Below are 25,402 nucleotides of genomic sequence, written 5' to 3'. Positions count from 1 at the left end.
ATGACAATGTGTAGCCTCTGCGGAAAGCGGAACGAAGAAAAAAAAAAGGACATAAACAAATAACTACAGCAGTGAAAACAAAACCAACCATGTCACCCCAAATCGTGCATGTGCGTGCTTTATATGTTTTCTGTCCTCTTCTCTTCATGAAACTACAGACACTTTCCCTCGTGGCGCTTTTCTTAAGTACGGCAGATGGTGTAAGATTCACCGACCGATCCGATCAGACACCTGTTTTATACCGACCTTCCACAAAAATTATTCGAAACTGTGGAAAGGAAAATGATCTGCTATCGTAAGCACCACAAGGCAACGAGTGACCCAAGGGATGACTTACAGTATTGTATTGTTTGCGACCATTCAGGATAGATTACATTGCTTTACGTCCTGATCCACCGCGCAAAGGCGAACCACTTCATGTGGATTTCAAGGGCTTTTTGAAAGAAGAAATAGGAAATGGTACCTACGTGGACGTTGTGGTCAAATACCGAGGAATGCAAATGCTTCACAAGAAATATGATTTTTGCGACGAAGCCGACAAGTTTGGCGAACGTTGTCCATTCGAGGCCGGAGAATATCGGCTTAGCAAAGACGTGGATTTACCAGACGATATACGTAGGTGGTTGTTGTCACTCTGCATACTTTGTTGAACTAACAAAATGGTTATATTTTTCTCATTGGGTGGATCTGTGCAAAATGACAGCCTCTGTAAGTGAGAGTTTTTTTTTTTTTTTTTTTTTTTTGTAAATTCTCGGAATAATGCGTGGCGAGATTTTCTGACCTGGTTCTGACCGATGGTCTACCTATGTTTTTGCAGGGAGAATACATAGTGCATATCGAAATTGTGACGCCGGAGGATAAAAGAGTGACATGTGTTGTGGCACGAACAAAACTTTGAATTTACGGTTGCGTTGATCCTGCAGAAAGGTTATTTCTTTTTTTTCCGTTTTCCATTTTTCCTCAGACGACGGTCACGTGAAAACTGTAAATTGGCTCCGAATTGGCAAATCTCAAAAAAATTGGGAAAATAAACAATTTTTGGATTGGGGATGACGTGTAAAATTTGTGGATATAATTCCTCCGTATTTCTTTTAATCCACACAACGCACAATACACACATCCACACACGCCACCGTCACCGTTGTATTCTTCCATGACGCTTACAAGTGAAGAAGTCAACATTATAGTATATCGATATTTACAGGAATCCGGTGCGTTTTTTCGTTCGCTTCTTTTTCCATGCGACTCATTCGCTAATTTTATCTGTTATCTCTTTCGTCGACGTTAGGCTTCCGACATTCTTCGTTCGCATTTCAATACGAAAGTCAAATACAAAGATCGCCTTATTTCGATGTCAACATACAACCGGGAACCCTTATCAATGTCATTCACAAAGGATTACAGTTTATGGAGATTGAAGCGCATATGAGCGAGGTATATACACCCAACCCTAAAACAGAAAGGACGGGTTGATCATCTTTTTTTCTACATTCCATATTCACCACAACGTTTTGCTAGGACGGCGAATTATTGGAATGCACGAACCCATTTTCCCTACTTGAACCACACCAATGCGATCTTACGGGTAGAAGTTTAAATGAACGTTCCGAACCGTCGCCAAATCCTACCGCGAAGCGACAACGAAAAGAAGAAAGAAGAGCACAAAAAGAACGAGAGAAAAGAGCACGGAAAGACGTGGAAACGACCGAATCCGACGCGCCACCAGCATCAACAAGTTCAAGTATAACTGCTTCGACGCCTGCTGCTGCTGCTGCTCCCGCCCCCGCTGCTCCCGTCAATGGTCATACGGTGAAAGAAGAAGCTGACGGTATGAAGATAACTCGTTGTGATTTCTACGTTCCATCCAGTCTTAATACTAAATGAATCATTCTAGTTGTGATGAACGATACAACAAACGACGAGAAAGAAGGCATGGCAAAACCACGTGAAACGATCGATCCCAACGATATCATTGTTCTAGAAGGTCATCAAAATGAAGTATTTTCATGTTCATGGAATCCCGTCGTACCCAATCTGTTGGCATCAGGGTAAGCCGACTTTTTTTTTTTTTTTGCACTCAAAGAAAAATATACTGATTGCTAATCGTTTGATGATGTCGGTGCGTACTTTCAGCTCTGGTGATGCTACGGCAAGATTATGGCAAATTGGTGATGGAAAGGATCAGGTATCCAAGCCAATTGTGTTAAATCACTTACCGAATCTGAACGATAACAAAGACGTCACTACCCTCGATTGGAATGTAAGTCCAATGCATGGAAGACGGCGAAACTCTTGCTAATCTTGAATGGGTGGTTTTCTCTTTATAGCCATCAGGCACGCTGCTAGCTACAGGATCCTATGATGGTCAAGCACGCATATGGACACAGAAAGGTAAATTTTGGAATGAAATGATTTGTTTTCTCAGATTTGACTGAGAACGTGCGTATTATGATAGGTCAATTACGATTCATGATGGCGCATCATCGAGGACCTATCTTTTCACTAAAATGGAACAAACGGGGTGATCTGGTACTGAGCGGCAGCGCGGATACGACAACGGTGGTGTGGGATCCAGAAGCGGGTGAAATGAAACAGCAGTTTGAGTTACACACCCGTAAGTTCCAGATGAATTATCAAGGAAAGAAAGAAAAAGGGGTTTCATGTTTGATCTCATGTTGTTTATTATTAGTAGCCATTTTGGATGTGGACTGGATGGACAATAGCACGTTTGCTTCTTGTTCATCCGATAAGACGATTTATATTTGTCGTGTTGGACAGACGAAGCCATTGAAGAAATGGGTGGGTCACGAGGATGAAGTAAACGCGGTGCGTTGGGACCCTACGGGACGCTATCTAGCTTCTTGTTCAGACGATATGACGACAAAGATTTGGTCTTTATCATCGGATCAACCTATTCAAGAGATTCGAGGACATCGATTGCAGATTTACACATTACAATGGGCGCCATATCAGGAAGAGAATACGGATGCACCGAGAATCCTGGCCACGGCTAGCTTTGATGCTACGGTGCGTTTATGGGACGCTCTCACGGGTACATGTTTGCATGTGCTGCAAAATCACACAGAGGCAGTCTATTCGATCTCCTTTAGTCCCGATGCCAGATTGCTGGCCACTGGCAGTTTCGATGAAGTATTAAATGTCTGGAACGCCAAGGTACTGTGCAATGACAATAAGACCTGAACCATTCTCAAGCAAGGTCAACTTATTAAATTACCCAATTTTTTTTTTTTTTTTTTTTTTTTTTTTTTTTTAGGATGGCACACTTCAAAAAACTTTCAAAGCCAATGGCGGTATTTTTGAAGTCCACTTCAATAAGGATGGTGATAAGCTTGCGGCATGTACATCGAACAAACAGGTAAGTAGATAATTGACCATAGTAAATAATTCAAATATTCATGGACTCTTCTTTTCTTCACAAAGGTTGTCATTCTGGAGGATATGAAATCATAAGTTTATTCATTCTCAAAAACTCCTATTCTTTTTTCTTCTTCTTCTTCTTTTACTCTATCGCCTTGCCCCTTTTGCTTACAGCCCTCATATATTTTGTTCTTTGTGTGTTTAATATTACGTGTTCTTTGTACTATTGGATTTTCGAAATGCAAACGGTATGGCTTGATAGATCGTGTAAAACTTTAAAACCAAAGCGATAACTGCCAATAATATAAAAAGAATGTCACGACAAATCAACCAAACGGACTAAGCCCATCTCTCGAATCACAGTCAGTGACTTTGGGTTATCGAAATGTGCCGCAGTGCGTACTGTGACAGGCCGGTCCTTCCCGGTTATCGAAGGCTGATAAATAACTTTGTTTAGGGTCGGATTCTCCGAAACAAGGCGATAGTAAACTACACTCTAGTATGGTGATATCCATCGCTGCCGAAATGTCGCTTTATTAGATGCAATGGACCCATGCATAATTAACTCGATGCTTCAGAGGATCTACTCTCCCAAAATCTGCAAGGAAAGACATAAAGAAAAATACGAAATCTACGGGGTCAAACGAATGGATCAGTAGCAATATTCTAAGTCTATGATACATTTTATTAGAGAGAATGAGAGAGAGAAGGGGTGGATATTTGCAGAATAAGGTTTAGAAAGGCACACAATGACAGTAACAACAACAAAGACAATTATAAAAAAAAAGCCCGGAAACAAACATCATGAAAATTCGGAAAAAACGGTAGGGGTAGAGGAGCCTATTATTTTACTGGGATTCAGCGACAACACCAACTTGAGCGGGACGAAGAACACGGTCCTTGATCATGTAGCCAAGCTTTTGAACCGAGAAGACAGTACCAGCCTCCTTGTCGGGAATGGGAGCTTGGAAAAGAGCTTGATGTTTGTTGGGATCAAACACTTCACCTTCAGGGTTGTGTTGCTCGACACCGTGGCGCTTCAATGTCTTGACAAGTTCGGCTTCCGTCATAGACACACCGGTGTACAGGTTGGTGAGTTGATCAACCAATTTTTCAGCATCCTGGGCAAGCTCGGACTTGGTCGCGTTTTCCTTGCTGCGCAATTCGTTGGGAACGGCGGTCAAGGCCATGCCGAGAATATCGACGGTATCGAGAAGGTCTTTGGCGAACTTTTGGATAGCGTATTCTTTGGTGGTCTCAATCTCCTTGCGAGTACGCTCACGCAGATTTTCTTGATCAGCTAACACACGAACATAGGCATCCTGTTTTTTTAAAAAAAATAGTCACTCGTTTAGTAACATGGTTTTTTTTATACAAGACTCTTTCGGTATGAATGGGGAATGTCAAAGTAGAAGAGGGAAAGGTACCTTTAACTCGGCGATCTGCTTATCTTTTTCGGCCAATTTAGCGGTGAGATCATCTTTGGCGACTTGGTTGGGTTTGTCAGTTTCGGATTTGGCGTCTTCCTTGACAGATTCTTTGGCTTCTTCCTTATGTTCCTCTTTTGGCTTTTCTTGGCCATTTTCGGTAGCGTAGGTGCGTCTCAGAGAAGGTGCCAAGCGCATGGCGGCAGTCTGAACTGCAATATTTTGTCGAACGGAAGCACAGGCCGCATTACGGATGACTGCAAAGGACATCATTTTTTTTTCTGTGAGCTTCGAAAAAGGAATATAAAGTTTGTGGGGGGGGAGAACAAGGCGAAAAAAAATAGACCGAAAAGAAAAAAAATATAAGAAAAAGCTCTTACACGTCATTCGAAAATTTGAAAGTCCGTCTGTACTCGACTTTACTGATGATTGTTGGTGTGCCAGGGTTGATGCGGTGTGTCACGGCGATAGCTTGAGAGGATATTGACAGAGTCAACCAGCTCAAGACTCTTTTGAAGCACCACAGTACTGAGTAGCCGTCTCATGACTGGCCACCAATATAGTTGCTAAACATCTCTTCTTTTTCTTGAGCAGCGGGGGTCTATTCGGCCAATGTTGAATGATACACACCAATTTATTGGTCGAAAACCAGGCTCAACATTGTTGGTAAAAATGTAGGTCATACAATTTGCACGCCTCCGCATTATTCACCTGCCACCCGCTTTCGAAAGGTCTGCGAAAGTGGGTCTAAGGCTCCTTTTGTTTATAGCTACCACAGGATTCAAAAGCGACAACATCTATTTTTGCTTTGAAGACAGGCAAAGCTTCATTCCAGTCCGTCTTTTGTTAATGTTTTAATGACATGCCTCCGGCGAGTACACCACAAGTTACGTCGATGTCATATCCGCAGTCGGTCTTCCTGACCAACGGAATACCGTTGCCAATTATTGCAGACTTGACAGAATAATAAAAAAGAAAGAGGGCTCATATATGTAATGGCAGACTGTTCTGAAAGACTGTGCCGACTTGAAAAATGTCATATTATGAAAAAGTGGCACGATAATGCACAACAGAGAGAGTATGTGTTTTCCATTGTCCAAATTGCTGGCCATTCAACCAGTGTGACCCTACATCGACCTGACTGGTTGACCTGCCAGGAGATTGGCGGGGGTCGGGGCAGCTGAAATTAAAAAAGTTAGAAAAAGCCGCCAACATGGAAGCCCTCTCTAAATACCTCGAAAAGATTCCCAGCGTCATCTAAAGAACAATCTCAAGTTGAGATAGATTTTTGGTTGATTGTATAGGGGGATTGTGCTAATGAACGAGGCTCCGCGCCGTTTCCTTTTTTTTCTTTTTTGGCCAATGAACACTGAATTGTATTTAAAAATCGTGTGATGTTTAAAATTCTTATCAGTAACTCATGTAAGATTCCATGGTTTTGAAGTATATTAAGATCTCGATGCTTAACTGGGAAACTAACAAGGAATTAACAAACTCACCAATCAAGTGAGCCCGTCACAGCCTTTAGCGTCTTGGAGGCGAAAAAACTGACTCTTTTTCAAAAATGAAGTGCAAATCCAATATCAAGAAATCGTTCAACTTGGTTATGGATTGAATATAAAGTATGAATATGTAGAGGACTTATGGAGACGGGACGAGAAAGACAATGAAGGACAGTGGGTCCATTCTTTTTGTTGTTTTTTCTCCAATGAGGCTTTGCATTCCCGAAAAAAGAGATGAACCCAAAATGAAGGTCCGGTGTGACTTGGGTGATCCGACCGGACGAAGGAAAAGTCCCAGTCCTGCTTTTTCCCCACCTTTGGCTTGCCAATTGCCTGTATTGTTCTTTTGGTTCTTTTCCGCTGTCGTTGGATAGTTTACATCGTGTCCATTCTGTATTGCATCAAGTTGTTGTAAATCTGTACAAGTCGGAAAAGCAACCTCTCCTTGCTTTTTCTTTTTTTTTTTTTTTTCACGGTGTGGCGAGCCTACATACTCCTTTAAAATATTTTTTCTTTCTCGACAACAACCCTCACCCCTCTTCCCTCCATTTCCCTCCCTCTGTATTGACCTGTTATTATTCACATATACAAACTGTAACTTATATATCGACCTTTCGTTGGCCGTGTTTGCTTTGATATACTAGAACCCTCATTTTCATTTAATTCCTTTTCTCTTTTTCATCTTCTCTTCATCCCATCAGTTTCTCTGTTCTCTTATCCTCCTTCAAAGCCATGAAATCCGCCAACAAAGGAGCGCTCAAAGTGTATCCCGTTGCTTCTGCAGATACCATCATCAACCGACCGACGGACAATTACCCATTAGCCAATTCGGCCATCCCCATGGGATTGACGAAATGCGCTTCTGATCCCACCTGGTTATCCCTTTTCAAAGTAAGTCAAGGGCAACTCGACATGGTTTCTGGTAGTGGTGATAAATTTGGGGACATTGGACTGAAACTCGCACATGAAATCGTTTGTCAGAAATCCATCTGTATGCCACTATCAAAGAAACACAACGATCATCGATCATCACGTAAACGATCCATATCAGCTGATCACGATTTATCGGACCTACAAGACCGACCCAGCAAACGAAATTGCGTCAATGATGCAACAGCCACCCATCCGTTATTTGCCAATCCTTGTGCAGGCAATTTACCCTCACCCTCACCTTCTCCTGTGGTGGAAATTGGACAAAATGGACGTAAACATGACCGCCCTACTTATTTCGATCCCGCCTACCTTGATAATGCCGTCCTTCATCACTTGCCTACGGTGATATCCATCTACGATACCTTGCCGGAGGACATGAAATCGTACTTTCTCTTCCAACTCATGAAACGCTCATCCACCGAAACCCTCCAATTCGTCAACTCAGTCATTACCCCCGTCCTTAAAAGAGATTACTTGGCATCCTTGCCATTGGAGCTGGCTCTTCAAGTGATTCGATATCTCGACGTACGATCGCTGTGCCAAGCGGCCACCGTCAGTCAACATTGGCGATCATTGATTGATTCCGACCCCGACACTTGGCGGCGTTTACTGACCCTCGATGGTTTCAAATATACCAGTCCACACATGCAATTCACTTCCTTCCACCCCTGCCCTCCCGCCGAGAACAATTTAATACGCACTGCCGAAAATCAGCATCCCTACAAACAAATGTACCGACGTCAATATATCCTGAAACGCAATTGGAAACTGGGACGAGCCAAACGCATCCAATTTCACGGTCATCCCGGTCACGTGGTGACGTGCCTTCGTTATGATGGTAAAAAAATCATTTCCGGTGCAGAAGATTGCCGCATCAACGTGTATGATCCTGCCACTGGTAATATTCTTCGCACACTCACAGGCCACGACGGCGGAGTGTGGGCTCTGCAATGTGTCGGCAACACCTTGGTGAGTGGTTCGACGGATCGCACGGTGCGTGTGTGGGATATTGAAAAGGGGAAATGTACACACATTTTCAGAGGACACACCTCGACAGTGCGGTGTTTGCAATTGGCGTTACCGACCATGATCAACGGACGCATGGAACCGAGCCAACCGTTGATCATTACAGGCTCGCGAGACACGACGATCCGGATTTGGCGATTACCGGATTTGACGAAAGAGGATGAGGAATCACAAGAAAGCACGGGCTCGGATCCATACCATGTGCGTACACTGCGAGGTCACAGTCATTCGGTTCGTGCAATTGCGACGCACGGCAACATTCTCGTGAGCGGAAGTTACGATAATTCGGTCGGTGTGTGGAATTTGGAGACGGGCCGTATGATCCATCGAATGGAAGAACATACGCAAAAAGTATACGATGTGGTCATCGATGCACCACGGCACCGGTGTATGAGTGGCAGCTTGGACAGTTCGGTACGAATCTGGGATTACGAGACAGGCGAATGTCTAAGGGTGCTCGAAGGGCATTCGGTCCTGGTAGGATTGCTTGGTCTCACTCCGAATTACCTGGTGTCGGGTGCGGCGGATACGACTTTGCGTATATGGTCGCCAAATAGTGGTGTGTGCAATCACGTTCTGACGGGGCATCAAGGAGCAATTACCTGTTTCCAGCACGATGATGAAAAAGTGATTTCGGGATCGGAAGGAGGGTTGAAAATGTGGGATATCAAAACCGGTCGGTTGATAAAGGATCTTATTACGGGCGTCACAGGTGTATGGAGAGTCGCGTTTGACGAACGTCGCTGTATTGCGGCCGTCCACACGTAAGTCATTTGAAATGATGCTCATGGGGTCATGGAAGTTTTTACACCTTCTCCCCTTCGCAATGAACCCAACGTAAGCAACCTGCATTCTCAAACGACTCTTGACATTGTATAGGGATAATGTCACTTCCTTTGAATTGTTGGACTTTGGGGCGTATGGCTTGGAAGAAACGGAAGAACAATCATAAAGAAGTCCATTTTTCTAGCTAGATTCTCAAAGTGCGAGAAGAATGCAAGAAAAGGGGAAAAATAACCACCAGAAGGAGATCCGAAGAACACTGGCTGCTCTATTTATTTTCTTGAATGGGATTATTCATTCTGTAAACATTTTATCACCATGAAAACACTTAATATACCAAACCCTTTTATTTCTCCTGGAGTTCAATGTTTATGTGGCGATGCTCTAACTGTATTTACGTGTGGATACTTGATGTCTATGATTGGTGACGGGCTGGTTTTTGCTCTTTTTTTTTCATCATTATCTGATGGGTGCAAAACGGGATGTTTATACGTTTTCTGAGTAACGTTACTTAAGAAAGTGAACGACGGGGCGAAGTGGCGACCAGGGTGGTACGATAAAGTGAAATTGTTCATATTGGCGACCGATCGATAAACGACAGTGAATTGTTATTGGTGGATAATGAACAGGAGTTGCGAAAGTATTTATTTTGGTTTTTTGTTTTTGTTGTTTTCTCGTAGAGTTAAGAAATAAGCTTTAAGAGAGAAAAAAAAAAGTCACCCTTGAAGTGGTGTCGTTGACATGAAAAAAAAAAAGACGGTTAATTATTACTAGATGGCTAAATGGTATATCTTTTTAACCGAGAAGAGGGGCGGACTCGCTGCTTGAGGAGCGACCGAGAAGTTTGCAGACAAGAGGACTGGCTGCGTACAACAAGGTGGCAATACCAGCCACCAAAGCAGGCCTAAAAGAAAAAAAAAGCAAGACAACATTAAAATAAAGTGACATCGGGATGAGGTCATGTTTATGAAAACTTACCAGTGAATCCAGGGATCGTTCTGGTTGGTGAAGATGGCAATCAAGCCAAGACCGATAACGATGGCACCAGTAACATCACCCTTCTTCTTCTTGAACTGGACGTAGCCGACGGCGGTGGAGGAGAGGAAGACAATGCCAAGGATGACGAGGATTCTCATGAATACAGAAGGACCATCTTCGTTGACACCGGTGAAGGCTTGGAACAAGTTGATGACAGCGGAGAAGACAATCCAGCCGTGCCACAAGGAGAAGGGAGCATGCACAAACAAGAGATCCCACCAGTTGTTGATGTCATATTCCTTTTCAAGTCTGTCTATAAACGCGCGCAAAGTATAAGAAACAATTCTTTCGTTTGAAAGCAAGATAAAAGCACCCCAAATTGTTGACCACAATTACTTACAGAAAATGTACGAGACAGACGAGGCGGTCAAGAGAACAAAGATGAATCCGATAATGTAGTGACCCGTTTTCTACAATTGAGGTGAACAGGATAAATTTTCAAAATGCATGGCGAGCTGGAATCCAAACAGAAAAAAAAAATTACCAAAAGAGCGAGCCAGGCCGCGCTGAGCAAGACGGAGATGACAAAGTGCCAGCCGACACCGTGCAAGGCGACTTCATGAGCGGGGCTGAACCATTGGTAGATGACGAAACCACCAAGAAGCAAATGGATAATGGTCCAAACATAAGAGATCCAGAAGGCTAAGAACAGTACACAGGTTAGTCTTTGGTTGGTTAACTTTTTTTTTCCCAATTTTTCACGTACAAGGAGTGATATAAGTTTGTCCTTCGGCGATGGTATCGTCCGAAGAAGGGGCGACGAGGCTGTAAACGGTAGCAGAAAGGAAGAAGAGGTAGACCAAAACATTGGCCACCTTTTGAAAGATGTGGAGTCTCGACATGGGATGTTCCCTTTTGGTTTTTTAGTGGAAAAAAAAAAAACTGAAAACAAGACGAAGCGTCCAGAGAAAATCCACGCTCTTTATACTGACTCCATTTTGAATGAGAAGGTGGGAAACTTTAAAAAAAAAACGGTTTCTTGTACCACCTCGGCGCGGTGCTTCATGCTGATTTCATCGAGTCAACGTCTTTGTTTTGTTTCCAAACCTGCCAAATGCAAACACGCACACACATACTGCACACACACATACTCACCACACTACCCTTTATGTATCGGCATTCTTCATCGTCCTTTTATTGTTAAAGGTTAAATATGATCATGAAGCACTTCCTTCCAACCGCCCCATTTCGCTTTGGAAAAAAAGAAAAAGATCACAAAAGTAACATGACTGTGTTCTTTTTCCCTCTCGTATTCATAATAATATGTACTATAGTCTGGTGATTTTTTTTTGGGGTTCACGTCCATGGTTTTTTTTTTCTCCCTCTCTCTTTTTCAAACAGTTCTGCCGTTTAAAGAAATTCCATGTGTTGTATACCGAGAAAACAAGCGTTGCAGCTGCAAGACGTAGTTCTTCTTTTTCCATCTGTCTTTCTCGGCATTACGTTTAATCCTCTGAGAGCGGAAGATCTTTAGGCTTTTAGGACCGGATACATTGGGTGACATGGCAAGTAACACAGATATCGTTTTTTTTAAAAGACGCGAACTATCATGATGCCATCTCCTCAAGGCACCACGACTATCGAATGATGCAAACTGATGTCCTACTGTCGTGCAAAAAAAGGTCTCCGTACTTGCATCGGCTACCCATATAAAACCGAAGGTTCTTCACCAAGCTAATTTGCCTTGGATGCAACACGAAACTATTTGTGAAAAACAAAGGATGATCACAGTATCGGTCACTGTCATTTCATACTATACTGTCCAACCTTGACCGAGTGACTCTTTGAGAGTTCCAAAAAGTGGATGCCCTAAAAAAGAGAGAACGGACAAGTAAGCAGATGGTTATTCAATACTAAATGAAATTCAAGCCCGTGGTCACCGGAGTGAACCAAAAAAAAAAAAAAGTGAACCTGTTACACAGTACGACCTCGCTCACCTGATGCATACGCCGAAGCAAAACAAGGTAAAAACACCGCTTGACGTGACGAAGCACTATGCATAAAAGAACAAACGATTTCCAAAGCTTAAAGAAACGACTCGCGTTATTATCAATCGTTACATTTATTTTACTTCTCATGTTCTCTTTCTCTAGCCGGCTTCTGATACTCTTTTTTTTTCTTCACCTGCTTTCATTATAAATACGTGCATATTTCTAACCCGAGGCAAAATGATAAATTTGAAATACTTGTTGTTTGTCTGTCATGCGATTTTTCCTTGTCATCTTGTTTTATTGAAGTAATCATGCGACAACCGGTAATTCGAACGTATTCTTCCCCTACGATGGCAGGCATCAAAGTGGAGTGCCCACCCACTCTTGAGAAAAAATTTATGCTTCCAAAAAGACCGTTCCAGGGCGGAATTTGAATGACCGGTGGGATTTGCAGGAATCACCGTTATTTTTGTTGAGTCTGCTTTGAATGGCCTACTCAAGGAATCGACAAATTTGCCTATAAATTACGGTAGCGCGGTATAATACACAGTGAATGACTTCAAGAACTTTGAAAGAAACCACAAAAAAAGACAGCGAGGGTGGTTTTAAAACTCCCATGTTTTAGTTTCCGCCATGTTAAAAAGACACAGGCTGTGGGTTGTATCACCCTTCAGTCAAACGCTTGCCATTTTCAGGTCAGCTGAGAAAAAATCCTTCCCCTTTCACAGTTGGAGAGACACACACCCCGCTTTTTCCGCCGCCCCGCGCTTCGACTTCAACATCCTTTTTGCTGTTGTTTATTTTCTTTGGGATACTCTTGCGAGGAGATAATTCAAAAGAAAGCCCCCCCTTTTTCCTTGGTTATCCATACTTTCTTTTTCCTGATTTTTCGGCTGTTTACTGGTGTTTTGTTTCTTATATATCGCTCATGGCCGGTTTGCTATTGGATACACTACGAAAAGCTGAACTCGACCAGGTACGTTCATCTCAGTCCGTCTACGGAATGACCTTTTTTTTTATCGAACGAAGCCGCTTATTGAATCCCATCTAGTATTACTCTAGGTACACACATGCCCATGGCTATACCATTTACCGTCATTAGACAACTGACCTCTTTTTTCTTTATTTTATTTGTCGTCATCTTGTGCCTTTTTCTTCTAGCTTTTCCTCCAATGGCATTACGCAATTGGAATCCTTGGCTCAGGTACACCCGCATCTCTTGTTGTGACGGACATGCTTACACTCCATTATCGGCAATTCAGTGGGCTCATCTTGAATGTCGCATAGTTATCCATGCAGGATTATAGTAGTCTCGGTATCACTTCCATAGGTGACAGGAAAAAACTGTTTCAGGTAACCCTTGAAGATTTTTGAACGATCGTGTATTCAAAAGACCTGAATTAAATGCCTCACAAAAAAAAAAAAAAAAAACCTTAAGTTGGTGCAGAGCTTACGTCAAGAACTTCCAACTTTGGAAAATGGGCTCGTTTCGTCGCCATCTTCCAATTCCTCGACCATCTCTTCTCCTTCACTTGCAAGTACACCGACCGGATTGAAAACACCTCAGTCCTATCGACGTCGTCCCCAGCAGGATCTTACTCCCAAGAACTCGCCTATTCCTTCGTCGGCTATTCCCGATTTATCGACTCTCAGCATGTCCCGTCGTCCTCCCAATTCAGCTGCAGGCGCTTCACCTCAATCCACGGCCGCTTCATTGAATGTGCCACCACCCACACGGTCCCGATCACGTACGTTGCCCGATCAGAGTCAACGCCCTGAATTTCTAAAATCAGGCAAATCCCCCGCCGCTGTGCCTGAGCACATTTTAACCGCAGATCAAGACGACGAATCTTCCGACGAGGAAAGTCGGTGCGAAATCCGTCGAAGTTCCGGCCCTTTATTGAATCCCTATGGTATTCCCATTCAGAACAAACTCAGATCCACGGGCTACAATCAGCAACGATCGAATTCGCTGGCCATGCCGGCCTTTCTCACCGGTGGCACTTCTCCCGTTGCCAATGCCAATTCTCCCGTCACAGCCGGTCAAAGTGATCTGAACCAGAAAATCAGAGTCGTCGTTCGTAAACGGCCATTGAATAAGAAAGAACTAGAAAAGGGAGAAAAGGATATTTCTTCCACCGTGGGGATTCGCAGCATCAACGTCAACGAACCAAAGTAAGATTGAGTTTCCAATGGACCTCATCTTCATTTTTGCTTACTAATCCTTGTTTTTCACTCACTTTTATTTATCCTTTTCCCTCTAGAACGAAGGTGGATTTAACAAAGTACATTGAACAACACAGTTTTACCTTTGATGATGTGTTTGACAGTGATGCGTCCAATGATCAAGTAAGTTTGCTACCGAAAATTTCGAGTTTTTGTCATTTATTTATATTTTGCACAAAGTTGTATAAACGCACCGCCCAACCACTGGTGAAATACGTATTTGACGGTGGCAGAGCCACTTGTTTCGCCTAGTAAGTTGCCCTTTTTTCACATGGCTGATTTATGGCAGACAGTTGACTATTTGTCTTTCAAAAAAATAAGTGGCCAAACCGGTTCCGGCAAGACGTATACCATGCTTGATCCTAAGCAAGGTCTTTACGTGCTTGCGGCAAGAGATGTGTTTACCATGCTTCGTCAACCTCAATATGAGCATCTATCGGCTTTTATAGGGTTTTATGAAATCTACCAGGGCCAGCTCTATGATCTTCTCAATAACCGTAAAAAGCTGTTTGCTCGCGAAGACGGCAAACAAAATGTCGTCATTGTCGGTCTAAAGGAATATGTCATCAAGAATGTTGAAGACTTGATGCAAGTGTTTGAGTACGGCAGCCTGGCAAGAAGTACAGGTAAAGGCTTTCTCTATTCCTCTCTGATCATGGATTCAGCGCTAACTCGTTTATCCTTGTATGGAATCTAGGAAGCACGGGGGCCAATTCCGATTCTTCAAGATCACACGCTGTACTTCAAATTTTACTGAAGCCAACCAAGAGCAGGAAAAAGATTGCCGGAAAACTGTGCTTTATTGATCTTGCCGGCAGCGAGCGTGGAGCCGATCGAGGCGATGCCGACGTGAAAACAAGGTATCCATCGACCGTAATTATTGCGTGTACGAATTTCCTTTCTCATTTTTTCGCATCGGTAGAATGGAAGGTGCCGAAATTAACAAGAGTCTGTTGGCGCTCAAGGAATGCATTCGAGCCTTGGATCAGGATAAACGACACACACCTTTCCGTCAGAGTAAATTAACTCAGGTACGTGTGAGGTTGCATCGCTCTTTGTTGTCCTTACTTTTATTTCTGCGCTCCAACGAAATAACCCAATATTTCAATACCAGGTATTGAAGGATTCTTTTGTGGGCAATTCAAGAACTTGCATGATCGCGACGATTTCTCCCAACCAAAGCAACAGTGAACACACATTGAATACGCTGCGTTATGCCGACAGGTAAAACCATGACGCTGCGATGAGGGGAATTTCTCTAAAATTTATTGACAATGGTATGATAACAGAGTCAAGGAGCTTAAAGGAGAAAGGGATCGACGTGCATTGGGGGATAATACAGCGGAAGACAATAATGCACGATTGTCCACAGGGATCGATGATGAAGATTACAGCAACGACAATGGATATCCCGATGACGATGGGTATGGCGACAATGAGTATTTGGAATCCGATGATCCCGAACTTTACAATGAAGCCGAAGATGAAGATGTATTCCTGCAGGATGAGGGATTCCCAAGCGAAGCCGACATCAATATCTTGGACGAAGATTTCCCCCATGAGAACCCCAACAATGGATTTTATCAAGACATTCATTCTCCCGGAAAACAGCCTCCCTACTTACCGCGTCGACACGGCCACAGTTACAATGAACGAACGAGTAATGCAGGACTCACCCAAGCCAAACCGCGCTCGTCCATGGACTCACCACGCATGCGTAGTAGCGGCATGGAGGCCCGTTCACAGGAATCGCGCTTTGACAGAGGCTTGCTATCCAGTTCCCCCGATGCATCGTTGGATATAAACGATGTAGAGATCGGCCGATCCTTCGGTGACCCGTTTCTACGTCCGCCATTATCGCGCGATACCTCGGTCCATTCGATGAATCGCAGTGTGTCCTCGGCTTCTCTCAACGATTACCTTCGAAACACCAATAAACCGACGCAACCTCCACCCCCCACGGCCTCGGTTCCGCCTTCGCAAAAAGAACTGATGGACGGTTGTCCCTTGTTCGAACCGGCGGAAATCGACAAGTTTATTAAAGTGCATCGCGCGCAAATCCGTGAAGTGACGGACTTTTGCAAAAAAGAGACCAAACTGCTTTCCAACTTTTCACTCAGCATGTCCAGTCGTCGCGAATTGCAAGAAGGGGGCAAAACCTCGTTGAAAGACGATCTGAGAACGTCCAGTGAATTCATCGACTACCTTGCCGACTTGGACGAAGTGTTGGTTATGAAAATTGGCGCCATTGAGGCATTACGAGATCGGATTCGCAGTGTCACGGGCGATGAAGAGTTTTAGTTTGAATCTTTTGCATATCTTCCCCTCTTATTTCTTTTATCTTTTTTTTTTTTTTTACACTAGTCATTCTGACCATGTATACCCAGCCATTCATCCGTTACTTCCTTGCCCTTATCTATTTTTTTCTTGCATACATCTGTCTCCTTTATATGTCACGAGGTCGCGAGGTTGCTTTGTCGTTTGAATCCTTTTCTTTTTATTATTTCTGTCACACTTCTCTCTCTTTTGGCTCACTCAAAAATGAAGCATTGCCATGAAGCTTTTCTGCTTTCTTTTGCTACAAAGATTGATAATTTTGCATTGAAAACCCAAGTGATTAGAATACAGAATGAATTTATTATTTTTTTTATTTAACATAGTGATAGATGACCGTTATTTCACACGCAGCACGGCTCGCACATTCATAAGGAAAGAGAGTAACGCTTCTTTAAAGTTGGACGCTTCCTGCAGCGTGGGTAACTTGTCCTTAGTCGTCACTTTATCCAGTTCCTCAAAAGCATGTAATAACCGAGGCTGAATTTCCGCCGGTTGTTGCGAAATGATCTGGTTCACCAGCGTCATGTACGTATCCTAAAAACAAGAAAGGAAACGGTTACATCCATCGCTGATCAGGATAGATCGAGGCCTTTTTTTCTTCAAGAGTTGTATACCTTTTGTACGCAAATCAATGACACTAACGCATCTCCGGCCGCGTCCATAATATTCATATCGACATGCTGGAAACACAACAGATTGAGCAACTCACTGAGGAATTTGCTCAGTGCCGGCTTGATAAAGTCCACATTCGCTACACATTCAACTAGTTAGCTAACATCTTACCAACAGATCGAAAAGAAAGCCCTCCTCCTTGAGCGGTCTACCGAAATTTCATTTGTACTCTCGGGTTCCGCTCTACTCTAGGCCAAGACAAAACGTACCATGATCTAATCCTTGTTTGTGTGTCCACATGGCCAAAGGAGCGATGGCGTGAAGTGTCAAAATCTTGATATCATCGATATCATGGCGCAGACCAAACTCAAGACTGGCAATAAGGTTATTGAATAGTTCCGACGGGAGACCGGCCAGCTTGTCCGGGAAAATCTCGATGAGATTGGAAATCAACTTGATATATTGCTGACAAATTGCAGGGATCTGTGCAAAAAGAAGAGTCGGAAAAACTTATAGATTTACACTGTACCTTCGTATCCTTGGAAGGCCTCTCAAAAGTGCTTACCTTTAAAATCTCAAGATCAATCATTGGAATCACAGTGTTGACACCGAATAGTATCACATCCGCAACATCACTGTGGCTCGCGGAACCTGCGCGGTTGTCGGTTGAATGATCTAATTTAATGTTTAAGTGAAATTTATATGATGACTTTTTTCAAAAAAGTACAGGAGGACTTACTGAAATCCTCCAGTTCAAATGCCATCAAATTTGATAAAAGCGCAAGAACAACCGAGATGTCTGCATAGGGTTTATCCGCTTCCTCTTCTTGGGAATGAAGCCGCTTTTTGCCTAGCATGAAAAGAAAAAATGTTTACACCGTCTATATCAGTGTGTACTTGCTTTGAATTTCCATACCTTGATTAGCCGCTCCAAATGATCGCAGCATTTCAATGATAATATGATAGAAAGTTTGCTTCTGTCCAGTTTCCAACTGTCCCGAATCCTAATAATCATATTAGTCCCTGTATCTGCAAGTAGACGATATTTTTTTTCTCTTTTTTCAATGCTTTACCATCCGACTGGCCAGATCGGCGAAAAACTGTAGGAGAGCCAGTTGGACTTCCAGCACTGTCCTGTAGATATTCATCAACTGCAAGAAACTGGCAAAAAATTTCGAGCAGAATGTAAAAATGATGGCCGTATTACTGAATTGACTCGCAAGCGCCAAACCGTCAAACATCTGATATGCCGTGTGAGTTTTGAATTGGCAAGATTGACTCCTCTTGAAGCGTAGAAAAACGATCCCTTACCTCCAATACATTTAAAAGATTGTTGGTTACATCTGCTTGTTGGAATTTTTGACTGAAATTGGGATCATGCAACACCGACCCCAAGCGTTCCTACCCATGACATTCTGCATGAGCATATCAAAATGAAACACAGCAGATCAACGAATCGTCGCGAACCTCAATCATTCCAAAAATCAGGGCCAGATGAGTATCACGAATATTGGGATCGCTTGCGCCACTAGAAATGGTAGTGATCGTCTGCACCAAGGAACTACCCAAAACGAAACAGTCAGCTCACTTTCTTGGTTGACATGCTGCTAAAATCAAAAAAGACACGAAGCTTACTTGTGGATCACTACGGGAAGATGATCGAGATTCTCGGTGACAAAACGAACAAGTTCGGGATATCTGTCTGTGACAGTGCGAGTTGTCATGAGTGCCACGAAAACAAAAAGAAATATCACGGTAAGAAAGGTGTGGAAACTTACTCGATTGCAACAACCCATTCCGTAAATTAGTACAGTTTCCACAGGTATCGAGCCATCGGACAAGCTACAAAGAAAAAGAGAGGAGTAAATAACCCAAGGATCGCCATCTCTATTTCACCTTTGTACCTGAAGCAAAACATCCTGTTCGGCGTTCCACAAGACAAAATTCGCTTTCATTTGTTGGATAAAGAAATCGACAATGTATATGCCTTCACCATCGGAAGGGCCCGGTCGGCCAAATGCCTTGGCGATATTCGGACTATCGAAAACAACCATCACCTTTAGTACTCATACGGGATCAAGCTGATTTGTGAACAAGTTACCTGATGAAACCGTATTCATTTTCATCAATAAGCAGGTAAGATCTGCTCCAGCGTTCCATGAACCATATCAATGTTTCGGCTACGCGAGGGCTGCAGTTGGAGGCCTGACGAACTGTGAATTGCCTGCCCATGATTTTTGAAAGCGGGATAGGATAGCATACCTCTATGGAATTGGCGCCAAAGCTTGATGTAAAGCTGAATATTTCCAAAAATCGCTTGCACAAGTTGACAACTTGATCTTCATTGAGAGGCTAAGAAACGCAAGTGTCAGCTGCCATGCCGGAGTCTCGATTGAAAGCGCGCGGTAGTTGTTACCTGAGATCCTGACAAGTGCATTAAACTATCGGGAATCATCGGTTGCTCGCCTTTGCCTGCATCGGCCAAGATGTGGCTGGCTACCAACGTGATCCAATGCATTTGTTCGTGAAGCACCCACAGATGATGATCTAACCGCCCAATCCCAATGAATTTAACATCCTTCAGAACGCGAAAGGGCTAAATTTTCCCATTTACCAGCGTCAAGCACATTCGTGGTGAAGTAGGCCTTAAGCTGCGTAAACCGCTCATCCAGTACTTGTTGCAAGATCAGTAAACTTTGGTGTGGGTTTAATCGACCGAGAATGCCAATGCATGTGAGTTGATCCGCGTATGTATCCTAATTAGCAAAGGAACACCCACGACAGCTTAATATTTCGACTTTTTTTTTTATCACCTGAATAAATGAGTTTACCCAATCTTTGAAGCCGCTCGTAATTTCGTCCTCTTCTTCTTCTTCGTCCTCTTCAAGGCTGCGTTTTGCATATTCGAGACGGGTTTTGATGTAGGCTTCCACAATCTGATATGCGACATTTCTCATGTATTGCGTGAGGGTTTGGATCTCGGTCTGAGACAAGCCGGCTTTGGGATCCGCGCCACGCAGATCCGAAGGCTGAACGACATCCGCTGTTACAGATAAAAAAAGTTCAGATGTGTCCACCTATTCTCTTTCTTTGCTTCAAGGCTTTACCTAGCTTGACCCATGTTTGCAAGCATTCATCGCAAGCTTCGCCAATCCATCCCTCGTCGATATCGCTAATGGTGCCCTGCAGACTGAGAAGTTGAAGCTGGCCAATCTCATTAAGAAATTGGAAGAATTCAGGAATGGAGCACAGCACAGGCAACGGCATGTTCTCCAGTAGTCGACGAATCATCTGAATGGTGCCTAGCATTTGAGGCCCTTGCTCTGCAAGCCCCTCAATATGATTTCCTCCAGCGAGAATACTGTGATCCGAGAGTCAATATATGAGGTGTATCACTTTTGCAGCCCCAACACGAAAAAAAATCCAATTACCCGCTCGTCATTTTCAAAATTCCATGCACCATGGTGGTAGCATAATTCTTGATCGCTGCTGTATCGTTATTAAAAAATTCTTGCTTGAATCCTGCAAGTTGCACAAGACACTGTCTGCAGCGATGCGCCAATTGTTCATCGGCTTGGACGACGGAATAAGTCTATTGAACCATACGATCGTCAATCCCGTAGTGGTCTCATGAAAAGTACATGCCTCTACTCTTTTACCATAAAAAAGAGCCAAATCACTTCGGCATTGCCAATGACCGGTTGCCAGGTATTGGGGAAGAGTGAGTATGTTTTTTTGACCACTGTAGGACCATCTTCGCGATCAAAATCATCCGCGGCATCAGGAGCCTTGGCAAATGATCCTGAAAAGACGGCAGTGGTATTGGTCGCTTCAAAATCCCACTGCAATATCTTTTCCAGCAAGGTAAGTATTTCGATCAGCAGAGGCGGGACACAATCCGGTTGTGGCTGATGGGATCCGATCATTGTATGTAACTTGCCGATAAGTTGCTGGAATAATGGAAGCAGGATATGACTCTGCAGGCACGAACCCTTCTTAGCGAAAACTGCATTGCCGGGAACCTTTGAAAAGATGAAATTACCTCGAAAAAAACTTTGCTGTTGTAATGAAATTCCCATGTAAGCCCCACACTAAGCGATTTGCCACTCGAAAATTGATCCAACAATTCAATGGCCAGAGACACACCGAGAATTTGCTACGCAAACGTCAAATACATCGAATTTATAAAGAGAAAATCCCGAGTCGGCCGACTTACCGATGGCTCATTATCCATTTCCAGCAAGTATTTGACATGCAGAAATATGGCTTCCTTTTCCTTATCCGCCATGTCAAACAAACCACGCTTGGTGATCAGCGCAACGGCTCGCAGAAGTTGAACACGCACATATTTCATTAAGCTATATTTTCCGTTTTTCCATGTGAGCTTGACACCGTCATATGCTTGATCCGTCCTTCTTTTTTCCTTCGACTTACGTTGGTCGTTGCAAACAATACTCGATAAGGTACGTTTTCAGTCCCGTGAGATCGTCGAGAGAATACAGTAGATAATCCCGCATGGCGACATCACCAATAGCTAAAGCGACCTGAAATTGCACCATGGGACTCTGTGTATGATCTGAAGAAAAGGAGATGAGTACGTCCAAAGTCCATCGCTCTTGCAAGGGTCAAGAGAGGAAGAAGCACCAACCTAGAATATATCGACATACTGAAAGAACTTGGGGTATTTGACGAAATGAAGTGAGGATCTGTTCTGCGGCTGCTCGAGTCGCCGGCACCTGGATCCGGAATCATGTAAGAGAAAGAGTTTGTTGGTACAAGTGGTGGAAATGAAGCAAATTGGGTTTACCTGAAAGTCAGAACAGGTTTCTTCGAATTGAGCGTGAATGGACGCAGCATCGGGATGTTGCATGGCGGCCATTTTGCTCTCACTCTCTCTCACTCGGGTTGACCCTGATTCAATACTCTAAAAATGCCGTCGATTTAAAGTTGCCTCGCTCGTATGACGTTTGTTTTTTTTCTGCTTGCTCACTGCAAATGTGCCAAGGCGGAGATGAAATTTCTGTCACTGCAAACCATTGTCTACAATGCTCGGATCACTGGAAGCCTTCACGGAAAAGATGGCTTTCTCAAGTCTTTTAAGTAGATGAGTTTGTGACGAAGAGGATCTCTGAGTACAAAGTAAATACCGGTGTCTTGTCAAACAATGGGCATCCCTGGTTTCGCCATAACCTATTCAGTACTGCTCAGCACATGTTGTACATTAATTTCTCTTTCAAAGGCAAGCGCAAAACCATAGCAAAATTCACGGGTAATCTACTGATAGCCTGTTAAAATGCCGTACAAATGGAGGAGCCTTCTACAGGCATATGTCAAGCTTCCAGACACCGCCAGAATCAACGTGTTGAATGAGGTACGACTGTATAAGGGCAAACAAACCTATTAAATATTGAGGGTTCGACATATATAAACATCTAGCAAAATATTTGATCTGCTGCACTGTGTTGCGTTAGCAGTCATACATGAACAGCCGTTCGAATGCCATCCCTTGATAACTGAACCACACCGTATAACAAGTCTATCCAAGTCAGAGTGAATCATATTTGCAGCCTTGGATACAAATAAAGACAATAAACGACCCTTTTGTCAATTTTGCTACACTTATTAAAGACGAACGACCTTTTTGTAGATAAAGCGATGCAGCAACAGTTGCGCCATGTTTAATGCAGATATCTGGATCTATCGGCACTTTTTTATTTTTCTTAACCCACAACTTATTATTAGGGCAAGGGGCCCATAAATCCCGCCACGAGCGGCGAACGGAGAAAACCTTAACCTTCTAGAAAACTATAAAAATGGCACACAGACTTACCAGTGGGTATTTATATTCCATAAATATTTGACAAAATGACTTGTGTCTGAGTAAACGGATGGAGCGCGGCGACTTCAAGGTGTTGATTCTTTCTTGATCCATCTTCAAGCTGCGGCTGCAAATTTCTTATCATTATACGAAACCAAAAAAAAAAAAGCAAATGAAAATTTTTTCCTTTTTCAAGCGGTTGCTGAAACTGGGTTTGACGATCACACACATTGAAAGAAACGGTTCCTGAATTTCGGTTTCAGAAGCATAACCTCCCAACGGCCGGACGCTCAATTCCCACAACTTTGTAGGAGATCATTCGACAGGTGACGCAAAGGTAAGCCAAACGGAAATTCGAATGGCCATATCTTGATGGTACTATGGCCATGCATACGACAGGGCGTAGAGGTCACCGGCAAGACTAACATCCCATTGACTCGGATCCTTTCAGGCAAGATGCCGCACAAGACCTCAACAAAGTGCCATTGAATCGTTCCGCAAGATTCTTTGTTGTTATGCCCCGTGAACATGGTTGACCGGTCATAGCCCATGAAATCAGCAACAGCGATTCTTGTGGATGCTGTAAATCGAAGAAACCTTGAAGAGCAAAAGACTGATCTGACAGCTTTTGATGATTTTGATCGTTTTTTTCTGCCGCAAATGAGCAAACGTAAATGGATTCTTCGTCCCCTTTTTCAGCTTATGGTTGGTTCTTTTTCTTTAACGTACTTTGGATATGTTATATTCATCATTACTCCTTTTGAAGCAAAGTCAAAAAAAGGTGATGCAGGCTCCAATGACTGCCCTTTTTTCCTTCTGCATATAAAAATAAAATGAAGACGATAATCCCATTTCCCCTTCAATACAAACGCTGTGTGGTCCTACATTCGAATTCAACCTTTTTTACTTATTTTTTGAGGGAGCGGTGATAAAGACATACAGTATTATCCAAAGTATTTCTTGACAAGCATCTGGCACCAATTGAGTGGATGTACCACATTTTTCCACCTCGCTTCGTCAAGAGTACTATTGTTGGTCGTGCCTACAACAATGCTGAGAACTAGCAGCTTGCCATTTCTCTCGACTTCTTTCAGCAATCTTGCAAATTTTCTGGAGATCCCGCTGATTTTACCCCTTTGGGTCGTCGAAAATGACGCAGCCCCGAGCGCCAAAACCGGAAGAGCCTGGCCATTGTGAATTGCGGCTTTGCGCCATTTGCTGGCGTATATAAATAAAATCGGTCAGAACCGTGAATCACTACTCACACGGTTTAACTAACTTACGTCGGTCGTCTTCCGGTGTACGCTGGTGTTGGTGAGGGTTCTTTTTGGTGTTGCGCCAGCTGTCCGTATTTTTTGCCACCGGAAATATGACGAGTTCGCTATTAATTTTCTGCTCGTTGACGTAGCGTTTGAAGCGCCATTTTCCAAAATTGATGCCGTAGAATTCTGTCAAGCGATGTAGGTTTGCAAGGATTGATTGAATGTACGCGATTGCTTCTGGTATATTGGTGACTTTCGATGAGCAAATTCGACTATCGATTTCGGTGATATCGGCTGCAACTTTTCGTTCTTGCAAAATTTTCGTGAAGCTCTTGTAGCCTGCTTTGGTATAGTATTCCGCATTCGAAAATTGGCGTATTTCATGTGATAAGTTCTCTATTGGTCTATCGTCGTGGGTGGTTGATCTATCGCTGGCCACAAAAATGTCGGAAAGTCCTAGGTCGATCCCCCATAGGCGAACCTAATCGAGTTCCCACTGTGCAAAATCGTTGGGCTCCAGATCTAGTAATGACGCGTTAGATCTACGTGGTCGGAAAAAACGCACGCTGCAGCTGTAACCATTAGTGGTGGTGATATTGGCAAAAGTCGATCCACTACAAAAAGTAAAAGCATACTCAGTTATTCGTGTATGTGGAAACATGCATAAACTACTTACCGTCCAGCGCGAACTTTTCTCAGATCTAGCGCAAAATCGAACGCATTCTCCAGAATTTCTACTTGCTGGTCGCCGATGACGCAATATACCGCCTGCAGTTCTTGGAGGTCTATATCTTTTGTCGTATCGATAGTTTGGTCGGGCTGTGCGGCTTTCACTACGTCTTTAGGGCACATATATGTTTTCGGATGACATGTTTCCCTTGAGTGGCAATCGAAACACGCAGTTAAATAAAACTTGCTGGAAGTTGCTGGGAGAGGAGTCCTTGATCGTACAATAGAAAGCTTTCACCAACGGGGCATTAAGCACCTCACACTTATTAGGACTCCATGGATAACCAAGAATGGCAAAGTGGAATTCTGCACTCATCAAAAGACGATGAAAATCACCCAAAAAAGACCTGATGGGAAGCGACTTGGTTTTGCAAAACGAGACTTGATGAAAAGAGATGTG

General features: G+C 43.4%; 8 protein-coding genes across 8 annotated transcripts; 4 read left to right on the top strand and 4 right to left on the bottom strand.

The window, feature by feature from the left end:
• Window positions 1-146: 146 nt before the first annotated feature.
• Window positions 147-898, top strand: BYT42DRAFT_497068 (ML domain-containing protein; the record flags this gene model as incomplete). The annotated part of the gene is made up of 3 exons (XM_051564471.1): window positions 147-295; window positions 365-615; window positions 822-898. 3 exons carry the CDS (start codon window positions 147-149, stop codon window positions 896-898), a joined length of 477 nt encoding a protein of 158 aa, XP_051423060.1.
• A 133-nt stretch (window positions 899-1,031) lies between these two features.
• BYT42DRAFT_354887 (WD40-repeat-containing domain protein) lies at window positions 1,032-3,767 on the top strand. Its single transcript, XM_051563197.1, has 10 exons — window positions 1,032-1,211; window positions 1,289-1,434; window positions 1,519-1,828; window positions 1,895-2,048; window positions 2,134-2,260; window positions 2,328-2,391; window positions 2,456-2,614; window positions 2,693-3,174; window positions 3,275-3,376; window positions 3,442-3,767. The coding sequence occupies exons 1-10, from the start codon at window positions 1,154-1,156 to the stop codon at window positions 3,469-3,471; spliced, it is 1,632 nt and encodes a 543-aa protein (XP_051423059.1). The 5' UTR covers window positions 1,032-1,153; the 3' UTR covers window positions 3,472-3,767.
• A 47-nt stretch (window positions 3,768-3,814) lies between these two features.
• On the bottom strand, window positions 3,815-5,169 carry BYT42DRAFT_571424 (co-chaperone GrpE). Its single transcript, XM_051568498.1, has 2 exons — window positions 4,806-5,169; window positions 3,815-4,700 (listed from the first exon to the last, which is right to left on the bottom strand). The coding sequence occupies exons 1-2, from the start codon at window positions 5,076-5,078 to the stop codon at window positions 4,227-4,229; spliced, it is 747 nt and encodes a 248-aa protein (XP_051423058.1). The 5' UTR covers window positions 5,079-5,169; the 3' UTR covers window positions 3,815-4,226.
• A 1,587-nt stretch (window positions 5,170-6,756) lies between these two features.
• BYT42DRAFT_571418 (WD40-repeat-containing domain protein) lies at window positions 6,757-9,410 on the top strand. Its single transcript, XM_051568497.1, has 3 exons — window positions 6,757-7,198; window positions 7,289-9,030; window positions 9,146-9,410. Exons 1-3 carry the CDS (start codon window positions 7,040-7,042, stop codon window positions 9,216-9,218), a joined length of 1,974 nt encoding a protein of 657 aa, XP_051423057.1. The 5' UTR covers window positions 6,757-7,039; the 3' UTR covers window positions 9,219-9,410.
• A 252-nt stretch (window positions 9,411-9,662) lies between these two features.
• BYT42DRAFT_515925 (uncharacterized protein) lies at window positions 9,663-11,004 on the bottom strand. Its single transcript, XM_051565209.1, has 5 exons — window positions 10,794-11,004; window positions 10,572-10,729; window positions 10,428-10,497; window positions 10,028-10,340; window positions 9,663-9,953 (listed from the first exon to the last, which is right to left on the bottom strand). Exons 1-5 carry the CDS (start codon window positions 10,927-10,929, stop codon window positions 9,845-9,847), a joined length of 786 nt encoding a protein of 261 aa, XP_051423056.1. The 5' UTR covers window positions 10,930-11,004; the 3' UTR covers window positions 9,663-9,844.
• A 1,942-nt stretch (window positions 11,005-12,946) lies between these two features.
• BYT42DRAFT_614392 (P-loop containing nucleoside triphosphate hydrolase protein) lies at window positions 12,947-16,545 on the top strand (the record flags this gene model as incomplete). Its single annotated transcript, XM_051571856.1, has 12 exons — window positions 12,947-12,994; window positions 13,070-13,080; window positions 13,180-13,222; window positions 13,306-13,371; window positions 13,466-14,193; window positions 14,283-14,367; window positions 14,425-14,495; window positions 14,566-14,870; window positions 14,942-15,104; window positions 15,167-15,275; window positions 15,359-15,468; window positions 15,534-16,545. 12 exons carry the CDS (start codon window positions 12,947-12,949, stop codon window positions 16,543-16,545), a joined length of 2,751 nt encoding a protein of 916 aa, XP_051423055.1.
• Window positions 16,546-16,887: 342 nt separating this feature from the next.
• Window positions 16,888-22,291, bottom strand: BYT42DRAFT_354636 (armadillo-type protein). The gene is made up of 25 exons (XM_051563196.1): window positions 22,001-22,291; window positions 21,842-21,929; window positions 21,628-21,769; window positions 21,410-21,551; window positions 21,236-21,349; window positions 20,853-21,170; window positions 20,625-20,785; window positions 20,301-20,554; window positions 20,025-20,236; window positions 19,808-19,949; window positions 19,610-19,740; window positions 19,456-19,545; window positions 19,295-19,398; window positions 19,098-19,230; window positions 18,972-19,035; window positions 18,829-18,895; window positions 18,661-18,754; window positions 18,505-18,594; window positions 18,267-18,434; window positions 18,110-18,197; window positions 17,933-18,043; window positions 17,759-17,868; window positions 17,463-17,676; window positions 17,196-17,332; window positions 16,888-17,115 (listed from the first exon to the last, which is right to left on the bottom strand). The coding sequence occupies exons 1-25, from the start codon at window positions 22,070-22,072 to the stop codon at window positions 16,918-16,920; spliced, it is 3,444 nt and encodes a 1,147-aa protein (XP_051423054.1). The 5' UTR covers window positions 22,073-22,291; the 3' UTR covers window positions 16,888-16,917.
• Window positions 22,292-23,955: 1,664 nt separating this feature from the next.
• Window positions 23,956-25,125, bottom strand: BYT42DRAFT_546374 (uncharacterized protein; the record flags this gene model as incomplete). Its single annotated transcript, XM_051565880.1, has 3 exons — window positions 23,956-24,053; window positions 24,295-24,677; window positions 24,950-25,125. The coding sequence occupies 3 exons, from the start codon at window positions 25,123-25,125 to the stop codon at window positions 23,956-23,958; spliced, it is 657 nt and encodes a 218-aa protein (XP_051423053.1).
• Window positions 25,126-25,402: the final 277 nt, after the last annotated feature.

The sequence above is a fragment of the Radiomyces spectabilis genome (genome assembly GCF_025331425.1).
Source record: "Radiomyces spectabilis strain NRRL 2753 chromosome Unknown BYT42scaffold_7, whole genome shotgun sequence".
NCBI classification, from domain to species: Eukaryota; Fungi; Mucoromycota; class Mucoromycetes; order Mucorales; family Radiomycetaceae; genus Radiomyces; species Radiomyces spectabilis.
The sequence above is the reverse complement of the archived record's forward strand: the minus strand, read 5'-3'. Positions and strand labels throughout refer to the sequence as shown.

Bases quoted from the DNA above. Each gene is read 5' to 3' on its own strand.
- BYT42DRAFT_354887 (XM_051563197.1), top strand. From the start codon at position 1,154: ATGACGCTTACAAGTGAAGAAGTCAACATTATAGTATATCGATATTTA. The intron at 2,049-2,133 runs GTAAGCCGACTT...GCGTACTTTCAG, and splicing joins CCCAATCTGTTGGCATCAGG to CTCTGGTGATGCTACGGCAA. The intron at 3,175-3,274 runs GTACTGTGCAAT...TTTTTTTTTTAG, and splicing joins TAAATGTCTGGAACGCCAAG to GATGGCACACTTCAAAAAAC.
- BYT42DRAFT_571424 (XM_051568498.1), bottom strand. From the start codon at position 5,078: ATGATGTCCTTTGCAGTCATCCGTAATGCGGCCTGTGCTTCCGTTCGA. The intron at 4,701-4,805 runs GTACCTTTCCCT...TTAAAAAAACAG, and splicing joins AGCAGATCGCCGAGTTAAAG to GATGCCTATGTTCGTGTGTT.
- BYT42DRAFT_571418 (XM_051568497.1), top strand. From the start codon at position 7,040: ATGAAATCCGCCAACAAAGGAGCGCTCAAAGTGTATCCCGTTGCTTCT. The intron at 7,199-7,288 runs GTAAGTCAAGGG...ATCGTTTGTCAG, and splicing joins CCTGGTTATCCCTTTTCAAA to AAATCCATCTGTATGCCACT. The intron at 9,031-9,145 runs GTAAGTCATTTG...GACATTGTATAG, and splicing joins TGTATTGCGGCCGTCCACAC to GGATAATGTCACTTCCTTTG.
- BYT42DRAFT_515925 (XM_051565209.1), bottom strand. From the start codon at position 10,929: ATGTCGAGACTCCACATCTTTCAAAAGGTGGCCAATGTTTTGGTCTAC. The intron at 10,498-10,571 runs GTAATTTTTTTT...CCTCAATTGTAG, and splicing joins CGGCCTGGCTCGCTCTTTTG to AAAACGGGTCACTACATTAT. The intron at 9,954-10,027 runs GTAAGTTTTCAT...TTTTTCTTTTAG, and splicing joins AACGATCCCTGGATTCACTG to GCCTGCTTTGGTGGCTGGTA.
- BYT42DRAFT_354636 (XM_051563196.1), bottom strand. From the start codon at position 22,072: ATGGCCGCCATGCAACATCCCGATGCTGCGTCCATTCACGCTCAATTC. The intron at 21,770-21,841 runs GTTGGTGCTTCT...CCTTTTCTTCAG, and splicing joins AGTATGTCGATATATTCTAG to ATCATACACAGAGTCCCATG. The intron at 21,350-21,409 runs GTAAGTCGGCCG...ACGTTTGCGTAG, and splicing joins AAATGGATAATGAGCCATCG to CAAATTCTCGGTGTGTCTCT.